This window comes from Branchiostoma belcheri, unplaced genomic scaffold, assembly GCF_001625305.1.
Source record: "Branchiostoma belcheri isolate BF01 breed outbred unplaced genomic scaffold, Haploidv18h27 scaffold65, whole genome shotgun sequence".
Lineage (NCBI taxonomy): Eukaryota > Metazoa > Chordata > Leptocardii > Amphioxiformes > Branchiostomatidae > Branchiostoma > Branchiostoma belcheri.
Genome location: NW_017804298.1, coordinates 868,376 through 893,285, shown reverse-complemented (window position 1 = coordinate 893,285; position 24,910 = coordinate 868,376). Strand labels below are relative to the sequence as shown.

Sequence of the window (24,910 nt, the reverse complement as noted above, 5' to 3'; positions counted from 1 at the left end):
ATACTACAATATTTCAACACCTCTTACTGTTAATGCTATATTGGTCAAATGTTTAAGACACCTGTACATACTGCAAACTGCAACACAATTCAGGATACACTCCTACGATGTTGTCTTTAGTACATAAAGTTCTATTCTCAAGCTAATTCACATGGTTTTACCATTTTTTTTACAGATCAGCGCCCCCTTTTCAGGCATCATAAAAAGGTCCGGCGACAACCAGGTGACAATAACGACGGACTCGATGGAGAAACTAGAAGTCATCATCAACAACGTGGAACTCAATCCCGAGAAAGAACTGAAACGAGTAAGGCGATCTTTCAGTTATGTTGATCATTCACAAATAAAAGAATAAACCTTTCTAGACTGATCTACCAGCCAACCTTCCACCCATCTCCACTGAAGTCAAGCGGCGTAGGCTAGGCCACAGGAGTGCTATGCCTCGCTGGCCATGTAACTCGACATGATGAACCAGCTAGTAAAGTGCTCTTCTGGTCTCCAGAAGCCAAAGGAGAGGAAACCATCCATATAGTGTACACTAAGGACCCTTATCAAGACTGAAACTGGATTAAGGGGGGATTGAGAACTAACAGAAATTATGTACTTCTGGAAGAATAACTTTAGCAGCCTCAACGTTTTAGAGTAGGAACGTAGTAGTAGTAGTACCTGCTTTTACATAACGGTTAGTAATTATTTTTCTTTTTAGACGAAAGCAATGATGCTCAGATGTATCAATATTGTACTTCTAAAAAAAAACAAGTTGAAAAACGATAGTGACGGTCTCCAAGACATCTTGATGACGCCGCTCCATATTTGAAGACTGCCCAGCCTTGAATTTAGCTTTACCCATGTATGTAAAAAGCTTCTTGTATTCATAACCTCAGGTCTTCAAGGGAACCCTAATTGGCACAGTGTCCTCCTCCGCCTGCCAGCCTAACCACATCCACCTGGCCATCAGAAACACGGAGTCCGGAGGTCTGGTGGACCCGACTCGCTTCATGGAGAAGAGAGACATGGTGGTCCCGAGCTGGGATCAGGAATGCGGAGACTGGAACCTGGTGTTCAAGGTACAGTCAACCTACTACTTTCACATTTTCATATCCACAGTTTATGAATGACCTGTAGAAACAAGGTTATCTATTTTTGCCGCCGGGCTGCTTGTCGTTCCTGATTTTCTTGCTTGTTTGAAAGTGAAAACAATACTCCAAGAAGTAAAATACGGACGGATTGTTATCAATAGTATTTAGAATGTCTTACAATCCCGGCATAATAAAGGCGCTTTCTTTGGACCTACAGTTGTCCGTAATAGCACATGTATATAGGCATTCAATCATGTAACTGCACCTCTTCCCTCATGACCTAAATGAAAATCAGCCAGCAGACCGGATTAACTCAGAAAAAGCAACAAACAACATTAAGCCATCATTCCGCTTGTAAATGTCCTGCTCTTCATGTTATTTCAAGAACGAAGTCGTATCCAGAGGGAAGTTTGGAAAAGCCAAAGAAGAGGACAAATCTCCTGCAAGAGTGGAACCAGACATTTCTGATCTCGACAAGGAGTTTCTAGACGTCAACAAAAGAAAGAAAAGAGACGTTGGGCAATGGTTCGGTCAAGCAAAGGGTAAGGAAAGCACGAGAAGGAAAAAAAAAAACTTCATCAAGATTTCTCACTGAATGTCTAACAGTGTTATCCCACTTATATTCTAAAGCCATATGATGTGTTCTACTCGTCTAAGGTTGTTGAGACATGCCATATGTATGCGAATACATTTGTTGTATAAATGTATAAAGGTGCATGTGTAATTGCAATTTTGTTATGCAAGCTACGCATCCCACTTATAACATACATGTTTCAGAGAGAGCTACATTGGTTTGTTCATTTTTTCCGTCCTAGATTTTGTCGGCAGCCTGGAGCTTCCCGACTTGAAGGAGACTGTCTCGCTGCTCGACTTTGAGTTTGACTTCCGGAACCTGAAACTCTCCAAAGTGTTCGAGTTCATGACGTCTTCTGGACTGACGGATACCAAGGCCAGGCTTGAACAGACAGTGGAGGGGCTTCTGGTTAGTAGCGTTATCAGAAAGCAATTACGAGGATGTGGCATTGCATACTATGTAAACACAGCCCTTTCTGTTGGCCGGGTGGTTGCAATATGGTCATAAAGAGTAGACCGTTTGAAGCAAGACAAAGCCATACTGCCATTCCTCTTAGTATAATCCCAATGGCTAAGATGTTATAATTACCTAAGCCATGTCTGAAACTCGTTGTAGTAAATATTAGTACATAATGCATTGCACTGGTAGCATGCCTGGTTTGCCTAACATTGACAAAGATGAATCTCAGAAGGATAGCTGGACATCTGTGCTGATGTTTCTCTCGTTAACATCAGGACTCGCTTCACCAAGAGAAGACGTCCTGCCAAGTACCAGATACTCTCGATGACTCTGCGCTGAGGAGAATTCTGCGCGACGGAGGGAACCCTGCCACCGGTTCCAGAGCCACGCTGCTCAAGAACTACAGGACACCAGAAAACCGTATGTACTTCAACTGACTAAATACTATTTTTAAGTAGCTGTAGTTAGGTGGAAGAAACTTACAATCACCTGCGCTGCAGCCGACCGATGATGGTTATGAATTTTTCTCAATCCTTGCGGTGATATCGTGTCTTGCATGCAGTGACTGCCTGTAGGTACTCGATAAGGACAAACTGTACTTAGCCAGTCAGGACACAAAGCTACAATTGATGTCTTCATCCATTTTTATCTTGGTATAAAGTTGATATAGGAGATATACGTACCAACAATGCCGTCTGAGGTATTGGCAGGTCTAAGTATGGGCTTGTTGATTGGGGTTTTAAAGAGGTCTCCTTTTTGTACCTCAGGATGTCCCAACTTAAGAGAGTATCTACCCAAGAACATGCACTGTTTCTTCGAGGACAACTGTCTAGGCGTGACGTGCTGTGTGGAGCTGAACCTTGCCTTCACCAGACAGACCGTCAGCGCTTTCGCAATGATTTACCCTTGTAGTAAGCAGCTGACGCTCGGATTGGGGTCATGGAAGAAGACTTTCGACATCAGCGGCCCCAGATTTGGTACGTTTTTATTCTCTATCCAACTCGACTTGAGGTCTTCAAAAACTCGTGGAACTCGTTGCCACAAAGCACAGTTGCGGCATCATCACTAGAAAGCTTTAAACAACTCATGCAGTTAAATGTGCAAAGTAAGTGCGTAACAGGTCGTCCGGTGTAATATAGCTAGCTGCCGCCGCGCCGCGTGCCTGCGAAGCTCATGTGTTACGCCGAGGGCGGTCATACCGACTATACCGCTACAGATAACCCTGCTTAACTGCTTTAAACAAATTACATTGATAGAAATGTTTCGTCCTAAAGTATATGTCATATCAATCAAGCTAGTTATGCTCAATGTGTTATTCTATTAAATTTTAAATTGTAAATTACTTCTGTTAAAACAGCGGCAGAAGATACAGGACCTACAGAAGAAAACCTGAAGATTCTCGACCTCGCGCAAGTGGTCTTCAAGTACAAAATGTCCGCGATTCCAGGTGGAGTGGAGGTAAGAAAATTTAATCGTTTTTAATAGATCAATGCTGATAATGTCGTTCGGTGTGATAAAGCTAGCTGCCGTCGCGCCGCGTGCCCACTAACCTGGTGTGTTACGACCAAGGGCGGTTGTGTACCGACTATACAGATACAGATAGTGGATTACGATTTATTTTTCCTTTTTCTTTTTTCACTCACTCACTCACTCACTCACTCACTCACTCATTCAATGGTTCGTTTGCTCACTCGCTCACTCGTTCATTCATTCATTCAAAAATTAACCAAATTATCTTTCAGCTCACCTTCCAAGTGACGCTGTGCTCGGTACGTGACGACCTGTGCCTCCCCTACCAGAGTGTCTTCAGTAGGACCAGACTTCAGCTGGGTACCTGCCAGAAAACAGCGCTGGCACCGTCTAGAAGGAAGAGAAGTAGGCATTTTTTTCATTCCAGTAGCTCTACGTTACGGAAATCAAATGTTATGCAGTTATAACGTTACGAAACGTTGTGATCAACTACATTTTAGAAAGGAAAAGGCAATTGTATCTTCACGTTTGCGTGATAGTACGCCTATTAATTAATCAGTTAATGTTTCAGAATCAAGATACGTATATAGTAATACGTATGTTCCGTTGTGTTCATTCATTTTTTTTACATTCCAACATCTAATAACAAGACCTGGTGACGGCACACTCAAGTTTTTTTTTCAACTTATATTAATGCCGCCATGCCACCAACATCATTACTAATCCTGCTTACTGACTTCGATCATTGGAAAGGAAAGAAATTAACGCACAAAATAAACAAAGATACACTACTACGTGAAATAACAAATGTACAACCAATACAAAGCTGGTAAATTGGGGTCACATTAAATATTCCTAATAATGTTATTTCAATCTTATAAATCTTCAAATTGTATTTTTTGTCTCTTACACCAGGCGTTGCGGATTTGGAGAAGAAGTTCTCACTAGGCGAAATTGAGAAGCTGATTGATGAAGTCAGTCTGACTACTGATGACGTCACGAAGGTCATAAAAGAACTGCGGAAACTTTATCGCGACATGGTATGTAGCTACTCTCCAAGCAGCTGTTTGTGCTTTGGCTTATATTTGGCGTATTTTTTACTTTTAAACTTTTTTGCATTGGTATCTTTTTTTTACGCCAACCCAACAGCACATCGGAAGAACGCGCTACGCCTGCGCGAAACCTTGAGTTTTCACGGTTTCCGTTTTGGAATTTTGTCCGATGCAGACAGACGATGTCTTTTCTCCCACACAACATTTAAACGGGCACCCATCCTTAATATCATGTACGCGAATACGACCTTAAATGAGACGTTCTTTTGGAGTGCCATATGCACAATTACGTTGCAAGTTTCCCATAGATACACGTACAGTGCGTGCCGACGTGCTTCTCCCAACTAACAGGATGCCATTGACGTTATGTATTAAAAAATTTACAAGCATCTTTCTTTGTTGTATCCAAACAATCCCAACATGTTTTCTGTATGCTTTGTTCCACTCAGGCCATAGACTCGATTGACAAAACTCTGCACAAAGTCTTCAAGGACCAGTTCACAGCTCTGGACAAGTTTCTGTCGTTCAAAATTCCTTTCGGGCCGATGGACGTGAACTTCTTCGAGTACCAAGTCAACTTCATGCTTGGACCGATTCCCATGGTTTTCCGTAAGTATCCTTTTTAAGTGGAACATGCTGACACCAAACACCGTAGGGTCTAGGGACACTTTATCAATTTTAGATGGCTTTAGCAGCCAACTTTAACAGCCACTCCAAGCTAGTGTTTTACACTCAAGGGCGGTTATATCGGCTATAGCTATACAGATACAGATACCATTTATGTTAGTTTACAGTACTACATGCGTAGTATAACGTAAGGAAGGTAAGAGGCATTGCTTCTTGTGAAAAAGAAAATCCTAATATCCTAGCGCTACTATATAGCCGTCACATCACTAATCAGAAAACCTTAGAGTAGAAACTCTTTGGCATTTCTGGCTTTGTATTTAGAAAGACTTAATTTTATGACTCTCGGAGTCAACTATGTCATTACTAATTATAAACTTGGTCTGGATTACAGGTTTTGGAGCTGGAGGGAGCTTTGGCCTGACATTTTCCACAGACGTGAAACTGCTTTCAATGAAAGCTGCTGTGAGTTAATCCCTACGATAAAATCGTTTAACACCAAATTCAGTATCGTTTATCTAAGGTACTTTAAGTGCATAACCTGATATACCTAGCTATATGTAAGATGTTCGCTGGACTACAACACAAGATAGTTCTTTTATTATGCGTACTGATGCAACTTAAGCGTTGTGAAGATCAAACAAGCAGCATAAGATACGGCTAGGAACAGGGCTACTTGGAGGTGCCTTACAGAGAGGAGCAAGGGGTGTAAGTGCTTTGACAACTAATTGGCATGCGGGTACTGATAGATACAAGCAGTTTTCGTAGCAACTTTGAACTGTTGGACAATGCCCACATTAATACTTCTTACAGGTAAAAGTGACGCCCACTATAGGCGCCCAGGTCTGGGGCGGTCTCGGCATTTCGCTCGGTCTCTTCGAGGGGAGGCTCCAAATCAGGGGCTACATCATGACCACGTCATTCCCCTGCACGGCGGAGCTACGGTTCAACAAGTTCCCATTGGATGTGGGGTAAGGGGGTGGCTGATGTTGCGAGCCTATCTAGCTCCATGGTTCTGGATGGTTTTTGCGTATACAAGTATAAATTCAGTACTATTTACCTAGTTACCCACACTCTCTACCTGCGTTCTGTACTATTTAACCCTAGTTATTTACGCTCTCTTTATTCTGTTCCGGGTCGACATCTGAGGACCGCTTCATCGAACAAGAAGCACAAACTGGTGTCAGAAGTGGGATCCAAAACTTGACCTGCCTTATATATACGTGTTGATTTGTCTAATTATAGGTTTGGCAATACCACAACATGTCGCCATATCCGTTCAAAACTGAGAAGCTGGAAGTCACTGTGATATAGACAGAGACCAACAGCAATCTAATTTTGGCAATGCTATTTTCCAGGATCCGAATGGACATGAACTTGGTTCCCCTGCGTCTGGAGCTCCGTGGTATCCTGGAGCTGACGATACCCCTGATAGTCAAAACCATCAGAAAGACCCTGATCAACAAACTGATCTGGCAGTACTCCATGCCGACCATCCATGCCACCATATTCGCCATCAACTCGGACGAACCGGACAAGTCGCCTCCTAACTTCCAGGTTTATGCAAATGTACGTGCTTTATCAAAAATTATTACTTAGCAAATAGGTACTTTTTTTATCCATGCAATGCCAGTCTCAGCTTAGTACAGATATTATTAGTGCCTTTGACTGAAAGTTATGTTTGGTATCGCTACATGAAACGTCTGACTCCTAAGAGAATTTCTATACTAGATTGCTTATGTTATGTTATGTTATGTTATGTTATGTTATGTAATGTTATGTTATGTTATGTTATGTTATGTTAGTAACTGTTTAACCATTATCGACGTAATACATTTGTGCAGCCGTTTGATAGCCCCGTGGAGGAACGTGCTGCCCGGACCACAAACTGCATCGTGCGTCAGCAGTACGGTCGTGACTACACGGAGCCGGCCTTCCTGTTGGAACTGGCCGTGGATGACGACAGGAGCGAGGTGGATCTCACCTACTCCGTCGGCGTCACCAGGGGAGGCAGCGACCAGGTGTTGAACCAACCACTGGGAGGCTTTACAACCATAGTGCCACAGGTATTCTTTGTTTTTCTTTTATATAATATGCTATTGTAAGAAATATAGCCACTTGGTTCTGGATACTGGTTATTTCTTAAGACTTGCGCTTTTTGTCCAATACCAGAAATGCTCACTCACCGGTTTTCAACCTGTCCTTCGGCCTTCTTTAAGGGAATTGAAACATGTTAACAATTGAGTGGGTCAGTTTTCCTGACAAAGGCTGAAGCGTCTAAGGAAAATTTGGCCAGTCTACATTTCCTACGTCTGAAAACTTACTCTTTTATATGAATGATCAGCTAGCAACACAAATAAGCCTCCTGAAGACCTTGTACATACTGACATTGTGTAGTGCAGTTTATGTGTCGCAATATTGCACTTAAACGACTTGTACACTGTTTTGCCTGGGTTGATAGTCAGTAATTGTCAAATGTTTCGTCTCCAAGGTACTGCGAGGAGGAGTGCCTCTCTACTTCACCGTGACGGCCACCAACTCGGCCCAGCTGACCTCCCTGGTCACGTGTGAGCTGCCGACCTATGACCTCACGTTGCCAGGGGGCAGGGTCACTCCCGACTTCCTCTCCACCAGCCATCCCGGCATCCTTCGCGCGTCAGCTGTCGCCTTGGACGATGCAGCTCTAGTGAACCAAAAGGCAAGAACTAACCTGTGGTTGAAACTGGTTGCTTTGCATTATAAAGTAACACCAAGCCCTACACGAAATTAATCATACAAGCAACCACGAAAATACTAAGGTTCACTGTACATGTGTGGTGCGTGACGTCAGGATTGCGTGACGTCAGGGGTCAAAGGTGCCCAGAAGTCGATATCGTCCGCCGTCAGACTTCAGATATGGTTAATAGGCCCTTACGTCACACTCCTTCTCTGATCTGTGTTTAGCAAAGGTCAAGAACTGTACACCATGATTTCTAAGAGGTTGGATGCAGATTAACTTTCGTTTAGGTTTTTCAAAGCCTGTTTTCGTTTTGCGTAGGAAGCGGTGGGGTTCGGACGGAAGGTGTACGGGGACCAGGTCGTCCCCTGGAAGGACATCAGTATCAGCAAAATCGAAGTGGACATCAGCATCGGACATGATCCACACGACACCCGCAACCTGGAGTACTTCGCAGCGCCGCGTCTGGGTGAGTCTTTGTCCTGACTGCGGTAAACCTATCTTCATGATCACAATCCTTCGTTTTGGACCAAGGACTGCACACTATGATTTCAACCAATACAAATCAGCTTTTGTTTTGAGCATCCATCAAATTCATGGAGGCATCAGAGTAGAGTGACACTATATAGGGGATGCGCCACATTGCATTCGCGTGTGCACCCTACTCTATTGGCAAAATGTTGGATAAACTACACCAGGGACCAGCTGACTGATATTATCTAATATACTCCATCTAGTGGACCGTTAGATCTTTGAGGCGCTGATAAAGGTTGATCGCCCATTTATTAGAGTGTTCAGAAAAGTTTGTCCTGAGATGTATGAAATATGTATTTGAGTCTACTTTACGACTTAGCTACCACCACCAACCTTCAAAGTAAGCGTTGTATCCTGTGCATTTGCAGGAAGAGTGCTGTCTAAACCTCACCACGTGGCTAACTACCCGTACGCACAAAACTGTGCCCGGGACTGCCTGGCTCTGCCCGCTACAAAATGCCTCAGCTTCAACTACGACTACAGCGACGACGGACGATGCGAACTACTGGAGGAGATAGAGGGGCATGGCGTTGTCATGTACACGGTAACATTAGCTAATATTCTTGTCATAAGAACTAAACTAAACGTGTAAGTACAACATTTTTTTGCTACGTTTCCTCCACTTCTTCGTCTCCAAACACTGACCGCTGACCTGGTCAATGGCCTGATTTGTTGACGTCTCTCACCATGGTAACTGATGTTGGATTACATTCTTTCTAATTGCAATTGAAGTACAGTTCTAATACTCATTATGATTTCGAAGCTAGTGTTCAGGCGTTCCAGTTATAGATCAAGCTGATAGACTCCAGCATACAACACCTGGTATGTTTTCTGTATCATTTCTAAAACCTATAACGTCCTACCGAAGGCAGTGGTTAAGGCAATCTATATATTGTTCTGTTTTCCAAAGGACGGAGTTTTCCACAACTTCGAGCGCCTGGGTATCGGCCATGCCGTGAAGGTAGTTCACGAGGACGTGAGTCTGGCCCACGATAACCTGTACTACTACAACCTGTTCCTCAACAATACCGTGGGTAAGTCATGAAGCAAATTGCTTAGATCGTTTATAAACAAGTAAGGCCTCAAGTTTATCTAGGCAATGTGAACAAATCCTCTATCAAATACTTCGCTTAGAAACTGTCTGTACTGTAGAAATGGCCAACATCTGGAACAGCCTGCAACTGCATGTGCGAAAAGTAGAGACGCTTAAGACTTGATTTTTATGAATGTTGTCTGGGCGGGGTAGAAACCTTCTCTCGGCGGCTGGTTGTAGGATGGCCGGCAATTAAAAGAACGCGTCAAAAACTCTACAAAACGCAGTATCAAAACTCTCACCCACCCGGAGGCCTGCACAGGAAGCTATGAAGGTCCCGGGTTTCAGGAGAGTCACACCTTAGTTACACTAACCAAGAAAGTAGGGGTTCTTCACCGTGTAAGTGATTCAAGCAGAACAGTCTGCTCCCAGGTTTGACCATTTAAAACTTTTTTCTTCAAACTATAACCAGGCTACACGAACACCCTGACGTCCATGGCCGTGATAGCCGACTTCGTCCCGCCGTCTCCCGGTCCGCTGGCGAACGTCAGTCATGACGTCACGGCTGCAGAGGTGTGTGAGGAGTTCTTACCTGACGAGTGGGAGGACAGGTGTGTGGAGCAGACACCTCTGCCCAACCACAGGTACGGCGTCTTGCCTCCAGGATACAGTTTCTTGGTCTTAACTTAGTAATACTTAATCTCCATCGTTCCATAAGGCGCTGACAAGCTTCCTCCAGCCACTCCGGTCTTGGGCTGGTCAGCCAATCTCATGCCAGGTCTTTTGGCTGCTTTCATTTCCACTTCCACAGTCCTTCTCCATGTCCCTAGTTGCCTGCCTCTCTTGTGTTGGGGAGTCCATCTGAGGGCGACATACGGATGTCTGTTCTGTTCCATTCTAGGACGTGCCCAAGACTTCTTGCTCTTTAATCCCAGTGTATTGCTTTGCCATTTTCCATCATATGTGTTTCCTTTATTACGATGCAATAGCATAGCCGGCATACAAATAGGATGGCACCCAGGCTAGCAATAGCATAGTCATCCTGATATATTATAATTCAGCTTGGTTGACTTGTGAACAGGCTGCAAGGCTGATTTTATTAATAAACTTGAACTTGAACTTTATTAATAAACTTGAACTATACATAATGATCTCAGTGATACCTTCGGAAATGTCAAACTGAAATAAATTGTGCGATTGATATCCAGACGAATAAGACAACTCCTTGTAATGATTGTTACCCTGGCTGTCTGAAGAAGTTATGGTAAGCACCAAGTGACGTGTTGAGTCTTTATCTCATCCATACAGAGCCATCATAGACGGCGAGGGGTCCAGGACCGTGTTTAACGGAAACAAACCTCTGGAAGACCTGCGCTACTTCCGGCCGAACACTTACGTCACAGGTAAGATAGTGTTCTGAGAAGAAGAATTTAAGTCAACATCAGCTAGCTTTAGCCTACCTGTGCTATCCTTGGAAATGAACTTGCACTGTGATAGACCAGTAGTTGCAGAGTATCACTGTATACCAACTCATATTTCCAAAGATTAGTTGACGTTTTGATCCTGCAGATATTTGCTAATACATCTACGACCTGATTTGAACTTCTTAGCAGATATATAGAGACCTTATTTTCGATATAGTTACATTACTTGTATGTTTAAGCCAGTTATGTTGCAAATGAATCTTATTTATAACACCATTTCACTCTCCAGCCAATTGGGACGGTTTCCACGACAATGAGACGGGTATTTTCGGGTACACGTGGACGGTGGGGACGGACCACTGTCAGGAAGACGTCCACCCGCACAAGGACCCACACTCGCACCTGTACGGGGAGAACGAGTGGACACATCAGGGGCTAGCCTACCCGCTGGAGCTGAAGGGTATGATTTGGAATCAGCTTTAGCACTTTAGTATAATTTGGGTTTTAAAAAATCAGAAAATCATATGATCATCATATGATAAGAGTACGAGACTTGTCGAAAACTACCATAACTTAATGAAAGGTATAGAGCTAGAACAAAGCTAGGTAAAAGGGCCCTTCCCAGGTAAGGACTCACCTATTCTATGGATATAGAGAGCATATACAGGCGAGCGTGCCTGTGCTAGTGACGACCACTCAAGAAAACTGGAAAGTCTTGTAAGGGTGGTCAGCATAGGCAGCTTTTCCAGTACTAGAGTCAATGTGAAAAGTCATGCAAGGGGCCACGTTAACTGGACTCCTTTCTTCAGTCATTAATATATTGACTTTACTTCTACAGATGGCTTCTACCACGTGTCCGTACGCGCCGTGAACAAGGTAGAATTCGGAGGCCCCCTAGCGACCACAGTGTGTCACGGCGTCCCCTACACCATCGACACCACGCCTCCGTTCGTCAATGAGGTCGAGCTGATCAGTTACGACGAGAACACCTACGAACTCATCGTGGAGTACAACGTCAGGTAAGGACCAGAAAATGACGTGTATGCATCGCAACATTTGAATACAGCCATACCTGTCTATGGTGCTGTCTGTAGTGTATTGACTAGTCAAGGGACTGGAGAAGAGGTTGCATTAGACTGGAGTCTAAAGGGCCACCAAAAAGTGGCCACAATGACCAGGCCAGCTTAATGCACAGTGGCTACTAGTTCAGGTTTCCAACAGATTTTGACATACCAAGAGAATAGCCTGATCAAATCGCTTTACGGCCGGTTACCCAGTAAAGCCACGGACGACAGTTTGGTGTTACACAGACTACCAATAGAATAATCCCATTGGCAAAGCATCAGGTTTCTGGAGGCCTCTAAGGAGACCTAAATGCCTGTCATAAATTCAGTGAGTCTGGCTCTTTGAAAGTGTTAAACTCTGTATTAAGTCTAAGACGGTTCCAATGCTGGCTGTGATTTCAGCGACCCTCTGTCCAACATCCGGGAGGTTGACATCGGGCTGGGGAAGAGTCCCAGGGACGTTTTCATCAAGGACTGGCATCGCCATGACAACCGGACCCACGTGACCATGTACTTCCGCATTCCGGACGGCATCCCCACGTGGATCAAAGTCAGGGCCATCAACAACGGTAAAGTTCAATTATATACCTAGATGTCAGGGCACATTATTTCCCTTGATAAAGACAAGGACTAGGAACGTAGGCAAAGGGCTAGAGACTTGGGCAGAGTACTAGAAACTGAAGCAAAGGTCTATGAGCTTGGGCAAAGGAGTAAGAACTCAGACAGAGGATATGAGCTTGGGCAAAAGAGTAAGAACTTACTAGGTAGATGACTAGGAGCTTAGACAAAGGACTTTCAGAAATATTGTTAAGAATGCTACGAATAGAAGACCATAGAGATGTTTTGTCCTTTGACATCGCTTTTTGCCGTTTCTGTCCAGGACGAGACAGCCTTGCCCCGAGAGTTATGTGCTACCAGTTTTTAACTGTTATTTGTCAACCTTATCTACCTTGTCTGTATAGTGGACCTGAGAGCATCAGGCCATTACAGTAGACCGCTGATCGTGGACACGACTCCACCCATCCCGGGTACCGTGCACGACGGTGAGACCTACAACAGGGACCGGGACTACCAGGCGGACGGCACCCGGGTCTGCACCAGCTGGAAGGACTTCCATGATGAGGAGAGCGGAATTGGTAACTTTTTGTTCAGACTAAAAAAAATGATACTAAGTAAACGCCTTTAGAATTTGCAGATATATATATATTATTTGTCAGATGGCAGTGGTACTAGGACTGATGTATGGGTGTTTCCATATGGCACCAAATACATGTAACCTAGGCATAGCTATCACACGAACCAATTACAGATAAATAGCGTCGTCCAGTGTATAGGATTGTAAATAGCATTCACTCTTAAAAGTTGAGTTTTGATCTCTTTTGATTGTAACAAGGAATGTATGCAACAATCTGACAATGTTCTTCCCAATTATGTAAGGATTTTACGAGTGGGGTGTGGGAACGGAAATTGGCGTCGTCGACGTCGTCCCGTTCCGTGAGCTCCCCCGCACGCAGCACGCGGCCTGTGCCGAGCTGAACCAGACCCTCCTACCGACTTAAGTCCTGCAGCAAGGATTGTATGTACCCGTTTAATGATAATGTTCTTTTCAATCATTTTAGGGTTTTACTGGTGGGGCGTGGGAACGGAAATTGGCACTGTCGACACCCTCCCGTTCCGTGAGCTCCCCCACACGCAGCACGCGGCTTGTGCCGAGCTGAACCAGACCCTCCAGCACGGCGTGACGTACTACACCACCCTGGTCGCCTTCAACCTGGGGCACGCCATGAAGAACGTGTCGGTCTACAGCGACGGAGGTACGGAAACTGTCGTACACAGAACTGTTCTAGTTCTATTCTTGAAGGGGTTATCGTTGGGATCAGGCACTGTTCTGGATGCACGATGTTGGATTTATCCAAGACACGGTTCTGGATACACTTTGACTATCTAGAACCGTAGCGAGCATGGATCTGGATATAACAGAAACCTTTTGGTTTGGGATGCATATCACCGTTTGGAGGAGTTGGGGTAGCAAAGCCTGCGAGTTCATATAGCTTATAACGTCCTCCGTCTCTGTTCAGGGATGGTTGCAGAGCTCTGAAGGTCGGTCTCCAGCGATGGAGGTACGGGAACTGTTGTGTCCAGATCCGTGCCTATTTAGTTCTATTTAATCATTTATTTATTACAATTCACCAGATACATACGTACATGGAAGGCGTGGTGGAACAGCTGGACCTAAGTACACCTTTTCAAGGCCACCATGCCGACAAATAAATAGTCAATGTGCATAAAAAATACAAAACAGTGATACTGTATATACATGACAATAAGAACAACGGGCCTAGTAGCGCGGCAGGTGGTGCAGACATACCACAGCACCCAGAAACATGGCATATGACTTAATGGGTTAGGGTTAGGCTTGGTTCTGGATAGTCTCCGTGTATCCAAGATGAGGTTCCTTCTTCCAATTATATGGGTTTAACATGTGGGATGTGGGAATGGCAATCGGCCGCCGTTGGTTGAGGCACGGAAATCCTTTCGACGTTTTCGGATGGCCGTTTTGAGTTTGTTAGGCAAGATGGCCAATAACAGTCTTTTAGTTCATCTGTGTTGGTAAAAGTCTCAGGACCGGTCATTATACTTGAAAAATGTTGCATACTGTTTGCACGGCTTAGAACTAAGATCTTGAAAGATTAAGAGCACGAGAGTTGAACACACATCTCCCAGTGGACTAGCCCTCTGTATTACTAGTAGCTTGTGGCCTAAGGGCTAAAGAGACGGAGATAGGCACTGCCCCTACACATCATGTGGAAAAGATTTTGACTTTACGTCTCATTGCTTCCAGTGATGTACGACGCCACCCCACCAGAGAAGGGCTGGGTGAATGACGGACTCGATCCTAAACATGACGTCACCTACTCGTCTGACACCGCGACAGTCAGCGCAAACTGGGATAACTTCACGGATCCGGAGTCACACATCGCCGACTACGAAATTACCGTGTGGAGAAAACATTCAAGCAACGGTACGTACATTTATTACTTCTTTGCTTACAATAATCAAAGAAAAGTTCAGTGTTACACTGCCAAAGGCAAAGAGAGATTGATAGAAATAAAGAGTATTTGGATGGATGGATGAATGGATGGATGGATGGATGGATGGATGGATGGATGGATGGATGGATGCCTAGACGAATGGATGGATGAATGAATGGATGAATAGATGGTTAGATCGGTGTGTGGATGGATGGATGGATGGATGGGTGCATGCATGGATGGATGGATGGATGAAGGGAAAGTTGAATGAAAGTCTCTTCTACAAAGGTAACAATAACCAGTCGGTTATTGAAATTATATCCTTCTTGTTGCTAGCAGGTAACAGTAGTGCTGATACTTCTCCTCACGTGATCCACGAAGCGACCTCTGTCGGGAAAGACGCGCACAGCATCAACTGGCATCACTTCCACCTACACGACGGAGATTTCGTGTATGTAGTGGTGAACGTTTCAAACGGAGCCGGCGGGGTTGTAGTGACAGAGTCGGATGGGTTCACCATGGACACTACACCTCCTGTCATGCGTTTCATTGGAGATGGTAACCAGCAAAGGACGGACCTTCAGTACTCGGTAAAATATCATCTTATACTTGAGAAAAAAAGGTTGGTAGAGTAATGTTTGGGGGTTGATAGAGTAGTAGAGCACGGTGTTTGGTGACTTGTGTGGACGGGTTCTATCAGGTACAGAAATGGAGCTAGTGTCAAGCAAAATACCTAATATTTAACTGTCTAGTGGTTAGTTAAAAGTTGGAAAGGAATTAATTGACCTCGACGGTGAAATACAGAGCAGATCATAGAAAGAGGCAGAATTTACACTGATATACGCACGGTTTGAGTTCTCCAGAGCGTAGAAGCATCAAGGTTGGTCGTTAGAAATTATGAATTTTGTTTATTACCACAGGCTAGTATTACGCATCTGTCCGCGAACTGGGAGTTCGAAGATCCGGAGTCAGCAATCGACCACTATAAACTGGCGGTGTTCCAGCACTATGGAGGAACTCGTCTACAGATCTACCCAGCACAGAAGTAAGTAAAGCTGATGTACCATTCTGTTTCAAGTTGACAGTACCTTTTTTTTTTGTTCTTTTTGTTTTCATTGTCATTGACTTGCTTCTTATATAACATGCCTCAAGCATTTTGTCAAGAAGCTGTAGGGTCTATAACTCTTGATAGGTGCTATGATCTTGACCTAATGGACAATGATTGGGAGTTTGCTTCCCTAGCGATCTCCTCTGTAACTGTAGACTGAGAAATTCTATAGATCTGTTTGATATTTTAACAAATGCTGCTCCCATATTGCAACAAGCTTCATGTAACGTAATAACTGTATGTATCAAGTACCAAAGACCATTGTTGTGTAATTGTATAAAATACACATATATCAGCCTATGGTTGGTAAATCCGCATCGCAATATAAAAAAATGTTTATCGTATTCTGTGTTGAGAAGGAACAAGTGGGTGACTGTTGATGGAAGCGCTGACGGTTGGACCAACAGCGACCCGCTGAGTCTTGTACCCGGCGCGCGGTACAGTGTGCGGGTGTCCGCAGTTAACGGTGCCGGGCTGACAACTACCCATGACACGGACGGCGTCATCGTGGACCCTACTCCACCTTCGGTTCGTCTTCCAACCTTTTTAGTATATCACCACTCCAGTTTATACGTATTTTTCTACTAATTTATACGTATTTTATCACGCTACTGATAAAATACGTATAAGTTAGTATTTGGTCTTGGTATAACAGGGCTTGCTCGACTCTTTCAAGCAGAAAATGTTTCAACGTCGCTCACCTTGTCCAGTGTTTTTTTAATCATCAAAACATCAAAATATAACAAGGACAGTGTGGCGCTGCACGCAAGTTAATAACTTATATTAACAGCGCCACACAACAAAATACAGTTAACATTTAAATACACAAAGTTGACCAGTGCGCCGTAGTCCCACCACCCCAAGACATAACAAAATGTTAATACTAACAAAGTTATTTGAAACGATTTTCTTGAGCTGGAGTGGCTATTAAGGATTACATGTTAACCTCCTATATCTCATTGGTGGAAACACATCCGCCAATCAGAGCTAGAAGGAGAATGTAGGTCCATTAACATATGTAGTATTTTTACTTCTATATCTAATTGACTGTTAGAAGACAGTCAAGCAGAGCTAGAAGCGCCTGGTATCTCCAATGTAAGTCTGAGGTTGTTCAGGTTTATACATGCCACAAGCCATTAGATTCTGCTGAGAGAACTAAAACGAATTCTACAAGACCCCACCAACCCCCGCAATGACTTTATCCCACCAAGAGAGAACACTGTATATAATCTTAGGAAGAACAGCAATCAGTTTAAGCTCCCACTAAGCCGATCGGACAGACATAAAAACTCCTTCATTGTGAGAGCCGTAAAAGACTTGTGATGTGTATTGGACATGTATATATATATATATATTGTATTTTAAACTGAAATTTAATTATTTTAACCTACGTGTCTTATGATGTTGATTTTTAAATGATGATCTATGATGATGTTTTTAATCTATTGTGATGATGTTTGTATAATTGTAAAATGTCAATGCAATTCAGATGTGCCCGAAGCACTTCGGCACGTCTGCCATGTTGATATTTAATAAAGATTTGATTTGATTAGATTAGTGGCCTTTCATTGGCCAAGAGAAGGCTTCCATATAACTCTTATTACAAACATTAGTCTTCTAGCTTAGATTTCTAGCTTTGTTTGACAAATATCTGATATTTCCTTGAACAATACACTTTTTATACTGTATCAAAAAAAAACCTACCTACCACTGTAGAATCTGCACGTTGCTGTTGATGTGATGCCTGGTGAGCTGGAGGAGTTGCACGATGGGTACGTTCTACACACGGACCTGTCCGCCATCTTGGTGTCCTGGCGGGCCACTGACGGGGAGAGCAAGGTCATGGCGTACTGGGCTGCCGTGGGGACGTCACCAGGTGGGTACATCTTACGTCACAAGGGATGACAACCTGTAAAACAGAAACAGTGCCTACACATTAAACGTTGTGCTTTAGGTTTTGGCACAATCTAACCAGATTCTATAATGAGGTAGTTGTTGTGTACTGATGTTGTTGGTATTGATGATTATTTTGTACTTTGGAGTATTGGAATTGATAGAAATGTTGATGCCAATACCAAAGTCTGCAATTTTGTGAGCAGTTTTTAATTTTCACACATTTACATCTTAGCATTATTTGACGGAGGCAACAGAATCAATTACAGTTGGCTATATATAAGTAGAATCATAGTTGAACGTTCCATGTATGAGGGTCGTTGGATGTTTTCTGCTTATTTTAAGGTGCCACGGACGTCTTGCCGTTTGAAAATATGGGAGCTGACAGAAGCGCCTACATCGACAACCTGCAGCTGCAGCTTTACGACGAGAGCACCGGATCACCTGTGTACTATGTCACAGTAAAGGCTCAGAATGGAGCTGGTGCATTTTCATCGGAAGTTGTTTCAAGGTAACATTGGCGTGCAGCTAGTGTATCAATAATATAAGATTAGAGGATGCATATAGAGCTAAAAAATTCATCATGACAAACTTTGGAGCAGGGATATTAGCTTCGATCTTGATAGAAACATCATAATTTGTCTGTTGAAGACAAAAATAAGGCAAGACATTTTAAAACCGTTTAGTGACAGCTAATGCATGGCAACAGTTTACAACACATCGATTTGATATTTGTCAGTTTTTCTGTTTACTAAAAAGACCAGCGAGCTAATTAACAATGTAAATCGCAATCGGAGGCCTAAACTATAGTATATTTAGACTCAACGCCATTTTTTCCCAGCCCCATTAAGGTCGTCCCAGGTGATAAGACTGGAGTGGTTCTGGACGGACCCCACATGACGGACAGTGAGAGCGATGACGTAGCAACTGTAGATGTCGACTATCAACTACACACTGGGACTGTCACTGTGCGATTCAAGGTCAGGAGCAAAACGTTTACAACAAAAATTTGGTAACTATATAAAGGCTCGGAAAATAACCCTAAAGGACGATATTTACTTGGTCGTGGCAGACGAAGGAAGTGTTCTCTGGAGATCTGGAGAGATATGTTTTGCAGTCCAGTGTCCCAAAACATGTCCATACAATAGTAAACACTCAAGGATGCAGAAAAAAGTGTTGACACTCTTGTGTCAGGTTCCGTTTCGTTAGCCATACAAGTAACACCCCAGACAATGTGAATGTGCCTGAAGATCATGACATCTTTTGCGAACACAATTACAATCTTAGGTTCCTCTACAATATCAAAAGAAATATTTTCTGTTTGCGACAGGGCTTTGAGAGTGCCAGGCATGGCATTGTGCACTACGAGTGGGCGGTGGGCACTGCACCGCTCCTGGATGACGTCCAGTCCTTCTCATCGGCAGGCATCGTGCTGTATGATGGCGACGCAAACAAGGAAGGTAAGAGAGGCTACGGGAAACGTAAGACCTGACCTACTGGCAAGCCCATATAATGTTTGTACCTGATGGACTCACTGTTTGCGCAACGTGTAACTAGAAGGGGAGGCAGCATTTCAGGGCTTGTCAACTTAAAAAAATACACCAAGGGCTTGTTAAGTTGAAGAAAAAACACTCGTGGGTTTAGAAATGCGTTAACTTTAACGTTTAATCAAAGAGGCACAGAGATAGTCTTCTGAGACTAAACTTTATGTCATAATGTCCCATGTTTTCCTGTTTATTGAAAGCCGCCGTTAACTTTAATGCAAACACCTTATTACACAGGTCAACTGAAATAACAATTCTTGAACCTCCACAGGAATTGGCAGTGAAGGCCACGCCCAAGCCCTCCTGCCCCTCCAGCCAGGCCAGCTGTACTACACAACCGTGCGGGCCATCACGGGCGCCGGCAACGTGTTAGAGTCGGCGTCAGACGGCTTCACTGTCGACGTCACACCTCCTCAGGTCTTTGGTTTGGTTTGCTATATTCAGATCTCCATTAGTGAATAGGCTTCACTAGTCTTCCTAGAGTCCATTTACAAAATATAACAACGGAATATGATAAAAGTATACAAAAGAATTACCCGACGACTGGCAGAAACTGAACTGAAAATCACATTAATAATCAAAATAATAGAAATCAATCATACAACAATTTATACAACGAAATATCTTTTTGATATAGGTCGACTTCCTGGGCTTCGGCGTAACGTCAGATGATGAAGAGTACGCCTTTGGACCAGACGTGTCTCGCTACCAGCTGTCAGCGGACTACATCACAGCGGAGTGGGGGTACACAGAGGGGGAGAGTGACGTGGTGTTCGCTACGTTTGCGTACGGAACGTTCCCTGGTGGTTCTGACGTGTATAACCGGACTGTGACGAGTGAGAGAACCTCGGTGCCGAACGGGCTTGTCCATCCTTCGTCACTAGGGCGGCCCAACATCCTCAGTCTTACAGCAATAAACTCGGTAAGACTTTCACTTATAAATTTGCGGTAGGATTACAGGCATTGTTACATTGCTATGGTGACATACTCTAAGTAATTTTAACAGTACTTTACAGATGGAATGATGTACGAAATTTGCAGCTCAATTCAGTTATTGGTTACAACGACTTTCCACATTTCGTTCCACTCTGCTTTCCTACCTTGAAAGCAGCTCTTAGCTCTTCGAGTTTCTAGACATTGCACACTTTGCAAACATACGCTAAGATTAGTAAGAAGTATAATGCAATTTCTTAATTTTTTTTGTTGTCTTTCACATTCCCTAATAGACTATTTTGTACGTGTGTTGATGATGTCTTAAAATCGTTCCAGGTGGGCCTGCGTACTGTCGCCGTTTCCCCCAGTCTGACCGTGGACTCGACCCCGCCGGTGGCTGGTGACGTCATCTGCCCACGTCACATCCCGGGGACGGACGAGTTCCGGTGCAGCTGGCACGGCTTCCGGGACGACCAGAGCTACATCGACCACTTCCTGTTCGGGGTCGGAACGGAGGAGGGGGACGACTCAGTATTCCCGTTCACCAGAGTGGCGGGAACGGTGGACAGGTTCAAGGCTAAAGGTGCACACGCTTAGAAACCAATTCTTTATAATGATAAGAAGAGACTAATAAGAAAGAGGAAAATTGAATCCTTTATGTATAAAAGTACGGAGGAGGGGGACGACTCCATCTTCCCGTTCACCAAAATGTCGGGGACAGCAAACAGGTTCAAGGCTAAAGGTGGGCACGCATTCAAACAAATTCTTTATAATGATAAGAAGAGAATAATAAGAAAGAGACAAATTGAATCCTGTATGTATAAAAGTACGGAGGAAGGGGACGACTCCGTCTTTCCGTTCACCAGAGTGTCAGGGACGGCTGACAGGTTCAAGGCTAAAGGTGGGCACGCATTGGAACGAAGGATACTCTAAAACGTTTTGAAACGAAGAACAGAAAACCGAGTCGGTGGAAAAAAATTGATCATCTGTAGTTCGTCGACAATCAAATAATTAGACTAATTCTAAACCGACTATATATAACGAAATCAGGAGAGAGTTTCAAGGAGGAACATATGTATTCAGCAGAAACAGGAAATGAAATAAGACATGTAGTGACGGAGTGTTGATGATAAACTTTTTCATTACTAGGAGCTTCCACAAGTTCGTAAGTAAAGGCCTTTGGACGGCAAGCGATCACTTAAGATATCTGGTGGTCCTAATCATTATCCATATTTGCAAAGCAACAACTTTAAGGTACTTATAAGACAACATTAAAATGCTCATCATGTGTTGCTCTATATTGTAGGGTTCGCAGGGCAGTTTTTGCGTCACCAGGAAAGCTACTACGCCACAGTGATTGCCTACAACGCAGTGGGAGGGAAAACATCAGCCTACTCCGAGGCAATCGTCATCGACGCCACCCCGCCCGTTCCCGGGACTGTGGTGGAACTGGACAGCATCTACCACGCTGACTTACAGGGGGATAACTCGGATGGCAAAGCAATGTGCGAAAACGAAGAAGGTGAGGTGGCAACAGCTTCTTTCACAGCTTTGTCGATAGCTGGAAAGAGTAAACCAACCTGCTAGATATGGTGTGAACAGAGAGTGTTATCAGCTGCTTTTGTTTATTAATTTGTTGATGCCATTCGTCGGAAAGGGTCAAAACCAACCTGCCAGATTCTGCGTGAACAGAGAGTGTTACCAGGTGCTTTTGTTTTCTTAATCTGTTGATGCCATTCGTCGGAAAGGGTCAAAAGCAACCAGTCATATTCTGTATGAAGTGAACTACATGAGCTACAATAGGTTTGCTATTGCCACTGCAATGAATGAAGGATCATAGTAGAAGGCACAAAAATGTATTCTGATTGTTTCAGACTGCGAAGAGATGGATGCCATGTGTCAAGCTTCTCTCACTCAAGTTGCCGTTGCCTGGCAACCATTCGTGGACCCAGAGACGCCGATCACCAGGTACATAAATCCTTTCCTTTCTTAACAATTTCGATACTTAACCTTATACCATAGCTCCTTTAAGCTCGAAACGTTAGTACTAACAAGGATGGAAAAAGGTCGAATATTCTGAAGATGATTTCATATCAAGATGCCAGTGATGGGACATATAATGCATATATCAATAAACTATAGCCAGTAGAAAAAATAAGCTGCAAACACATGCCTGTTCACACTGACTATGACGGGTTTCAGGTATGATGTTGCAGTTGGTACTGTGCCCGGTGCAGCAGATCTTAGCAGTTTCCACCAAGTTCCCGATCCCGACGTTCGCTTCTTTGTGGTGAAGAACTTGGACCTTTCGGACATCCGACAGGTACATGTAACTGTTCCGTTTTTCAATCTATATGTAATACCAGACTTCTTCAATGCGCTACATTGTGTCGCTGCAAACGTCTCAACAAGTACTAAAATATTTCCTATAGTCTCGTCCAGATTCACGAATATCCCTACTGCTTGTATGACTAAATACCTGCCATATTCTATCCCAGGTGTTTGTGACAGTGAGAGGACACAACGCGGCAGGCCTGTCCAGTGTGGCTGTGTCTAACGGAGTCTACATCAGTAAGATCAGTGCAGGGTTCCCGCCACTCAAGCCCTTCGTTGTGAACGACGGGAGATCCAATCGACGGGGCGACATGTAAGATGCACTTTCTTCCATTTCCATTTCCAGACTTAGTTACTTGTCTACTCATGTCTGTAAAAGATACATGGATATGAAAGCGGTCACGATCTATTTCTAGTAGAAGGACGGACGGACTCTTCGGCACGTCCATGTGTGTACACAGCTTTAGGTAGATAATGTGTCAACGATACCCAGAGGTAAACCTCACACACACAGTATATGATTTGTATCATTGCTACCTCGTCGTTTTGGTAGTCCTTCGCAATCGAAGATGACTGTTAGTGTCTTCGTAACTAATCATTCCTGCCACGTTAAGGACATAAGTCAGTGATTAAAGAGAGATTCTCATCTTCAGAGGGAAAAAAAGATCATGACTTTATCTTTGCTAACTGATTTTCTTGATATTATAACCAGAGACTTCCAGAGCCATAACGAGGAGATGAGCGCTCACTGGGACCTGAGCGGCGACCCCTGTCCCTCCGTGCGGACGGAGTGGTCTGTGGTCAGGCTGGACGGGGTCGAGATCCTGCCGCTCACCGAGCTGTCTCCAGGTAAGGTTTGCAAACGGAGTCACAACTTATGGTCAAGCTAGAGAGGGGGTCGAGATCTTGCCACTAACTGAGCTGTCTCCAGGTAAGGTTTGCAAACGGAGTCACAACTTATGGTCAAGCTAGAGAGGGGGTCGAGATCTTGCCACTAACTGAGCTGTCTCCAGGTAAGGTTTGCAAATAAGGTCTCTGCACTTGACTTGACGTCAACACTTATAAAAGAGGACTTCATCAATGCAATGCAATGCTAGTGCAAAACCACATTAAGACACCGGATCTGCCGAGAAGGCACTGGAACAGCATCTCCTGTTCGCAAAGAAACATCAAGCTTGAGTGAGGTCTAACCGTTCCAATATAGGAGAAGCTGGGTCACAATGGCTGTACGGAAACATTTCTTATTCCTTTTAGACCGGAATGGTTTGATTCACCCACAAGTAGAAGTGCCCCTACTCTTTTCTATAAGAGTGGTGGGAGATTTAAGATAACCCTCAACCTTGCTTGATGATAAAATGTCCCTTTTCAGTGCCATTTCGTCGTATCTACGCCACCTAGTTGAAATGGGATCTAGTAAAAGGAACACTTTTATAAAACGAATCTATATCTAGGATCCATCCACAAGTAGAAGGGCCCCTACTATTGGATATTTAAGATAGCCGTCAAGCTTGCTTGGTAACAAAATGTTCATTTTCAGCGCATTTTGTTGTATTAGTGTGCCACATACATGTACTGTAGTTCAAAGGGGATCTAGTAAAAGGAACACTTTTATCAAACGAATCTCTATCTAGGTGCTGACCGTGCCACCTCTGATGAGTTCGACCTCCGTGACGGTGAGACGTACTACACGGTTGTCAGGGCAACCAACCAGCTGGGGTACAGCTACTCCGTCAGGTCTGACGGCGTCACCGTCAGGCTAGAGCCTCTCGTTCCCGGGGTAGTGAGGGACGGCGCCATCCTCGGGTTCGACCTGTCACATCAGCAGTCCGTGACGACGCTGTCCGCCAACTGGGACAGCTTCGGGAAGGAGTACGGCCTCGGGGACGACGCAGTCATCAATGGTAAGACTGGTTGTTGTAACAGATTTTCTAGAGACTACTCAGCCCCGCTAGCTGTATGTTTACTTCCTCTAATTTGCGTATTGGCGTCAAAGCCATCTTTGTCGTCACCATCATCGGTGCTTCTTATTGCGAGGTG

The 24,910-nt window shown here is 44.1% G+C and overlaps 1 protein-coding gene across 1 annotated transcript in view; it reads left to right on the top strand.

Moving 5' to 3' along the window:
* LOC109483513 overlaps positions 1 to 24,910 on the top strand; it is a 51,449-nt gene that overhangs the window by 9,405 nt on the left and 17,134 nt on the right. The window contains exons 17-52 of the mRNA XM_019786544.1: positions 176 to 307; positions 885 to 1,067; positions 1,465 to 1,621; positions 1,895 to 2,061; positions 2,388 to 2,532; positions 2,880 to 3,089; positions 4,498 to 4,622; positions 6,072 to 6,229; positions 6,617 to 6,827; positions 7,103 to 7,324; positions 7,807 to 7,956; positions 8,296 to 8,443; positions 8,877 to 9,052; positions 9,419 to 9,542; positions 10,014 to 10,185; positions 10,850 to 10,944; positions 11,255 to 11,425; positions 11,804 to 11,984; positions 12,432 to 12,598; positions 12,992 to 13,165; positions 13,649 to 13,843; positions 15,401 to 15,651; positions 15,982 to 16,106; positions 16,529 to 16,697; positions 17,886 to 18,045; positions 18,408 to 18,573; positions 18,904 to 19,042; positions 19,393 to 19,522; positions 19,878 to 20,023; positions 20,876 to 21,122; positions 21,846 to 22,061; positions 22,414 to 22,507; positions 22,742 to 22,862; positions 23,038 to 23,186; positions 23,586 to 23,722; positions 24,505 to 24,774. Of these exons, the coding sequence (XP_019642103.1) occupies positions 176 to 307; positions 885 to 1,067; positions 1,465 to 1,621; positions 1,895 to 2,061; positions 2,388 to 2,532; positions 2,880 to 3,089; positions 4,498 to 4,622; positions 6,072 to 6,229; positions 6,617 to 6,827; positions 7,103 to 7,324; positions 7,807 to 7,956; positions 8,296 to 8,443; positions 8,877 to 9,052; positions 9,419 to 9,542; positions 10,014 to 10,185; positions 10,850 to 10,944; positions 11,255 to 11,425; positions 11,804 to 11,984; positions 12,432 to 12,598; positions 12,992 to 13,165; positions 13,649 to 13,843; positions 15,401 to 15,651; positions 15,982 to 16,106; positions 16,529 to 16,697; positions 17,886 to 18,045; positions 18,408 to 18,573; positions 18,904 to 19,042; positions 19,393 to 19,522; positions 19,878 to 20,023; positions 20,876 to 21,122; positions 21,846 to 22,061; positions 22,414 to 22,507; positions 22,742 to 22,862; positions 23,038 to 23,186; positions 23,586 to 23,722; positions 24,505 to 24,774 (5,983 nt within the window). The remainder of the gene's footprint in view (positions 1 to 175; positions 308 to 884; positions 1,068 to 1,464; positions 1,622 to 1,894; positions 2,062 to 2,387; positions 2,533 to 2,879; positions 3,090 to 4,497; positions 4,623 to 6,071; positions 6,230 to 6,616; positions 6,828 to 7,102; positions 7,325 to 7,806; positions 7,957 to 8,295; positions 8,444 to 8,876; positions 9,053 to 9,418; positions 9,543 to 10,013; positions 10,186 to 10,849; positions 10,945 to 11,254; positions 11,426 to 11,803; positions 11,985 to 12,431; positions 12,599 to 12,991; positions 13,166 to 13,648; positions 13,844 to 15,400; positions 15,652 to 15,981; positions 16,107 to 16,528; positions 16,698 to 17,885; positions 18,046 to 18,407; positions 18,574 to 18,903; positions 19,043 to 19,392; positions 19,523 to 19,877; positions 20,024 to 20,875; positions 21,123 to 21,845; positions 22,062 to 22,413; positions 22,508 to 22,741; positions 22,863 to 23,037; positions 23,187 to 23,585; positions 23,723 to 24,504; positions 24,775 to 24,910) is intronic.